This window comes from Schistocerca americana, chromosome 1 (genome assembly GCF_021461395.2).
Source record: "Schistocerca americana isolate TAMUIC-IGC-003095 chromosome 1, iqSchAmer2.1, whole genome shotgun sequence".
Lineage (NCBI taxonomy): Eukaryota > Metazoa > Arthropoda > Insecta > Orthoptera > Acrididae > Schistocerca > Schistocerca americana.
Window position 1 is genome coordinate 726,933,839 of NC_060119.1, and position 6,000 is coordinate 726,939,838.

Here is a 6,000-nt window from a genome sequence, read left to right on the forward strand (position 1 = left end):
CATGATGCCCTTGCCAGCCAAACTCCATTTCTCTGCTGCGCACTGCCAATCATTTCTGTGCCCTGAAATCCACTGGAAGACCCAGTGTGAATGCCGAAGCCTTTGTTGATCTCGTGGAGCAGGATCTTCCAGCCTCTGCGGTCTGTGGCAGAGTGTCTTCAAAGGCTGACGCTCAGCAGCTACCGAAGTGACTACGCTTCTTTTTCTCCCTCCTCCCCTTTCCCTTCATGACTCTCCTCCTATGGAATGTTTGTGGCATTAGATCCAACAAGGGGGAACTGCAGTTGCTCTTGGAATTGCAGTGTCCACTGGTTTTCTGCCTTCAGGCAACAAAATTGCGTCCTTGCAATCGTTTTGATCTCCTGCGTTGCTTTCAGTCTGTTTCGACCTTACCCCCCTCCCCCAAGGACAGCATTCCATCTCATAGGAGTCGTGCTGCTCATCCAGGTTGACATTCATAGTCAAACCATCTCACTGCACATCCAGATGCAAGTTGTTGCAGTCCGCATTGCCTTACTCGTTTCGTCTTCTCTCTTTGTACCATCTACATCTGTCTGTCATTCAGTGTCACCAGGGCAGACTTTCTCCAGCTTATTGGGTAACTCCCTCACCCCTTTTTGCTGTTTGGTGACTTCAGTGTGCACCATCCATTTTGGGACTCTCCCAGAACCTGTCAAAGAGGGCCCTCTTGGCCAACCTTCTCAATCAACTCATTCTCGTCTGGAGCACCCACATTCCTTTCACACTCCATGCACACCTACACCCATTTGGACATTTTGTTCTGCACTGCCAAGCTTGCCCGTCATCTTGAATGTCCATTCTCTCAGACACGTACTCAAGCAACCATTTCCCCTGTGCTATCTGTTTGCTGTCTCCTACCCCACCTACGTGCAAATTCAGTTGGCATGTTTCTAAGGCCAAATGGAGTCTTCACACCTCCCTGGCAACCTACGATGAACAACATTTTCCCAGTTGTGAAGACCAGGTACAATACCGTATAAACATTATCCTTACTACTGCAGAATTTTCCATTCCTCACACTTCATGTTTACTGCACTATGCCCTGGTGGACTGAGGCATGCCTGGAGACGCGCTGCATGTTTTTAACTCACACCCTATGATAGTGAACTTCGTTCGTTATAAGCAGTTGCATGCACAATGTCGTCATGTTCTTCAGGATATCAAAAAAGCTAACTAGATTTCATTTATTAGTTCTTTTAACAGTCCCACTCTCTTCCATAGTGTGGGCGAATGTCAGGTCCATTCCCCAATTTCCGGCCTGACTGTAGCAGGTGATGTCATAGGGGACCCTATTGCTATCCCCAACACCTTGGGGCGCTATTTTGCAGAGATTTTGAGCTCTGCCCACTATCACCCTGTCTTCCTCCATCGGAAACGAGTGGAGGAAGCTCTGGGGTTACCCTTCAACTTTCAGAATCGTGAATGCTACAGTGCCGCCTTTACTATGCAGGAGCTAGATCACACTCTCACTTCCTCCTGATCTTCCACCCCAGGGCTGGATGATGTTAACATTTAGGTGTTGCAGCACATTTCTGTTGCAGGCAAGCACTTTTCTGCTTCATACATACAATTGCATCTGGGCAGATGGCACGTTTCCCAGATGCTGGCATAAAGCCACTGTCATTCCTATATCCAAGCCCGATAAGGATAAACACTTTCTTGCTAGCTACTGCCCAATTTGTCACCAGCTGTGTTACCAAGGTGATGGAACATATGATTCGTGCTCGGCTGGTATGGTGGCTTGAGTCTCACAATCTGCTAACCACTGCACAATGTGGATTTTGAGTGTGCTGTTCTGCAGTTGACCATATCGTCACTTTGTCAACTCATGTCATGAATGGCTTTCTGTGGAATTACTAGACTGTGGCTGTTTTTTTTATTTATTTATTTGGGGAAAGCCTATGAAACGTGCTGAAGGACTGATATCCTCCATACACTCTACGCATGGGGCTTCTGAGGCCACCTGCTCCATTTCCTTCAGGAATTAAAAAAAAAAGTTTGCAAGGTACATGTGGGTTCTGCCTTGTCTGATACCTTCATCCGGGAAATCTGTGTGCCTCAGGGTGCCATCGTGTCACCCTCTTTATCGCCATTAACCCAATATTGTGGCGTCTCCCGCCAGGCATCTCCGGTTCCCTTTTCATTGACAGTTTTGCAATCTATTGCAGTTCTTCACAGATTTGTCTCCTTGAGCAGCGTGTTCAATGATGCCTCGATTGTCTTTACTGTGGAGCATCAACAGTGGCTTTCACTTTTCCACAGACAAAACCATTTGTACAATGTTCTTGTGGCACAGTGGGTTTCTTCCACTGTGTTTACATCTTAAGCCTGTTGCTCTTCTGCCTGTTGAAACTACAAATTCCTGGGGCTCATGCTCAGTTAGAAACTTGCTTTGTCCTCCATGTGTCTAACCTGGCCAGCCATTGTACACAGTCCCTCAGTGTCCTACGTGTCCTCAGTGGTGCTTCCTGGGGAGTGGATCGGACCAACCTCCTTGGTTTGTACTGATCCCTTGTCGATTTGAAACTAGATTACGGATGTTTCGTTCATGCATTTGCATGTCCATGACATCCATTTGGTCACTGGCACCTTTAACACTCGACTGACTGGTTGAGAGTCTCTATGCTGCTGTACTAATGCTGCCAGACCACTGTGATGTTCTCCTCAGTGGATATGCCTGTCATTTGTCTGCCAAGCCTAGTCACCCATCCTATGCCGCCTCCAATGACTCCTTCGACTGCCAGTATGGGGTGTGTACCTCTTCTGCTACATACTGGAGTTCGCTTCGTTACTGCACTGGCAGCTTAAGTTCACACTACCTGCCACTTTACCAATGTGTGTGAACCCTGCACCGCCTTGGCTTTGTGCAGAGGCCCGTGTTCACCTTGGACCCCTTGTAGCCGGTTCTTGGGGATGTGTGAGGATATGGCATGGCAAATATATTTATGGACTAGGTTTCTGGGGATAGTGCCTACCTGTGAAGGACTTTGTGAGACTTTCAGCATACTGGCTGATGTGTTGGCAGAAGAGCCAACACCGTGTTGCTAGAGGAGGCCGAAATGCACGCATTTAAGCTCACGCAGACTGGCGTGAGGTCTGGAACAGTTAAAGTAGTTGAGTATATTAAATAAAGTACGGAGCTCGTGGAATACTTAACTTTAATCCATAATTGGAGAACATCACTCTTGATGATACATAATTACAATCTCAATATAAACTGGTAATGGCGCCTTGCTAGGTAGTAGCAAATGACGTAGCTGAAGGCTATGCTAACTGTCGTCTCGGCAAATGAGAGCGTATTTGTCAGTGATCCATCTCTGGCAAAGTCTGCTGTACAACAGGGGCGAGTGCTAGGAAGTCTCTCTAGACCTGCCGTGTGGCGGCGCCCGGTCTGCAATCACTGACTGTGGCGACACGCGGTTCCGACGTATACTACCGGACCGCGGCCGATTTAAAGGCTACCACCTAGCAAGTGTGGTGTGTGGCGGTGACACCACACTGGCATACTGGGCAAGGGAGGTCGTGTCACTGCAGCCATGCTGTCCCCAGGTGGCCATGGTGTATGTGAGGAATTTTTTTGGTGTTGGAAGAGATGACAGCTGTTGAAATGCAGGTGCTGTTGGTGGGTTTAATGTGGACAGATATGGGAATAGATCCGTCAGAGAAAAGGTTGTCAGCGTCCAGAGAGGTGACATGCTGGATTGAGGAAGACCAGGTGAAGCAGATTAGAGGGAAGGTGTTAAGATTGTGAAGGAATGAAGGTAAGGTGTCTTGGCCCTGAACCAGACCAATGGTTTGAGTTTTGGGAAGCTAGGAAGATTTCCTCTAGGTGGCCCATAAATGGGTTGGCGTTGGAGGGTGTCGTGATTGTTCATGGTTGTGCCTCAGTTCCATTGCTTTCTGGCCAGAGACAGTGGTCATGTGTGCTTGCTTGTGTGAATAATTTTTCTGAAAAAAGCTTTAGCTGAAAGCTCGAAGTGTGATACTATTTTCATTGTGCCTGTCAGCAACTCCTGTCAATACCGTAAGTAGCAATCTACCCTTTTCGTAATATTCTTGATATTCTGAAACTGGTGATTTTATAATATTAGATTAATTATTTGTATCAGTTGCAAGGGTATCTTTCTGTTGTCTGTAGCAGTTTTCCACAGTGAATGTCCTGCCTTATTTTCTGGTTCATTCATTCTCACTAGTGATTGTAACTCACATTGAGTGAAAGCTAATCCAAAAAATTTAAGATGATCACAATTGTTACAAGAGAGAAAGTACAAACAGAAGTATTAACTGTCTCTCATAACATACAAGCAGTTTAAATTTTTTACACATTTATCTGTAGCCCTAACAAACTTATAAAACATTATCTAAAAACAAAGAAGATGTGACTTACCAAACGAAAGTGCTGGAAGGTTGATAGACACACACACAAACAAACACAAACATACACACAAAATTTAAGCTTTCGCAACAAACTGTTGCCTCATCAGGAAAGAGGGAAGGAGAGGGAAAGACGAAAGGATGTGGGTTTTAAGGGAGAGGGTAAGGAGTCATTCCAATCCCGGGAGTGGAAAGACTTACCTTAGGGGGGGAAAAAAGGACTGGTATACACTCGCTCGCTCGCTCGCGCGCGCGCGCAGGCGCACACACACACACACACACACACACACACACACACACACACACACACACACACACATCCATCCGCACATATACAGACACCGTATGTGTGTGCGCGTGCGTGTGCGTGTGCGCGTGCGCGTGCGCGACTTACCAAACAAAAGCGCTGGCAGGTCAATAGACACAGAAACACACACACAAAACTCAAGCTTTCGCAACAAACTGTTGCTGCTTGTGTCTGTATATGTGTGGATGGATATGTGTGTGTGTGTGCTAGTGTATACCTGTCCTTTTTTCCCCCTAAGGTAAGTCTTTCCGCTCCCGGGATTGGAATGACTCCTTACCCTCTGCCTTAAAACCCACATCCTTTCGTCTTTCCCTCTCCTACCCTCTTTCCTGATGAGGCAACAGTTTGTTGCGAAAGCTTGAGTTTTGTGTGTGTGTTTCTGTGTCTATTGACCTGCCAGCGCTTTTGTTTGGTAAGTCACATCTTCTTTGTTTTTAGATAATTTTTCCCACGTGGAATGTTTCCCTCTATTATATTAAAAACTTATAAAACAGTTACAGATGAAGCAGTAAATATTGATGCAGATGCCAATACGAGGGACCTGCTGCAACTCTGACGTGTTTGGAAGGCTATACTTTGACAACTGAAGGAAGGGAATGTCAGAAATTTTCTGATGCACATGCTATGAAGAACAGAGTCAGGTTTTTGTATAGAGTGACAGTAGCTGACCACATTCAGTGCAAAATAATTTCCAAAGATAAACACATTATTTAAAGCTAAGTTTGTTTCTAAATTTGTATTGTACTTTATTGTATTGTATTGTTCATTAAAGAAATAAATGAAGTTAAATGCATATACTGAAAGGCTGGTTTCAATGGGACTTTCCTGATCATTCTGCTTACTACAGATGTAAGTCTGCCTTGAAGCAGATTCCTCTCCCTAAATAAGTTGAGTTCAACAGTCAGAAATACTAAAATGGAGTTATTCTGATGACAAGAATTACTAGGTCAAGTCATGGATCGGTTATTGCAAAACCAAATTGAACACATTTCACCCAAAATATTCCATACAAGGATGAGCAACTTCATTCCCATATACATCTACATCTACATTTATACTCTGCAAGCCACCCAACGGTGTGTGGCGGAGGGCACCTTACGTGCCACTGTAATTGCCTCCCTTTTCTGTTCGTCGCGTATGGTTCGCGGGAAGAAAGACTGTCGGAAAGCCTCCGTGCGCGCTCGAATCTCTAATTTTACATTCGTGATCTCCTCGGGAGGTATAAGTAGGGGGAAGCAATATACTCGATACCTCATCCAGAAATGCACCCTCTTGAAACCTGGCGAGCAAGCTACACC

General features: G+C 45.7%; 1 protein-coding gene across 1 annotated transcript in view; it reads left to right on the forward strand.

Annotated features, from left to right (window-relative positions):
* The window catches only part of LOC124545106, a 41,946-nt gene extending 36,441 nt beyond the window's left edge, over positions 1 to 5,505 (forward strand). Inside the window, exon 3 of the mRNA XM_047123924.1 lies at positions 5,197 to 5,505. Within this exon, the coding sequence (XP_046979880.1) occupies positions 5,197 to 5,258 (62 nt within the window). The 3' untranslated portion in view covers positions 5,259 to 5,505. The remainder of the gene's footprint in view (positions 1 to 5,196) is intronic.
* The last annotated feature ends 495 nt before the right edge of the window (positions 5,506 to 6,000 follow it).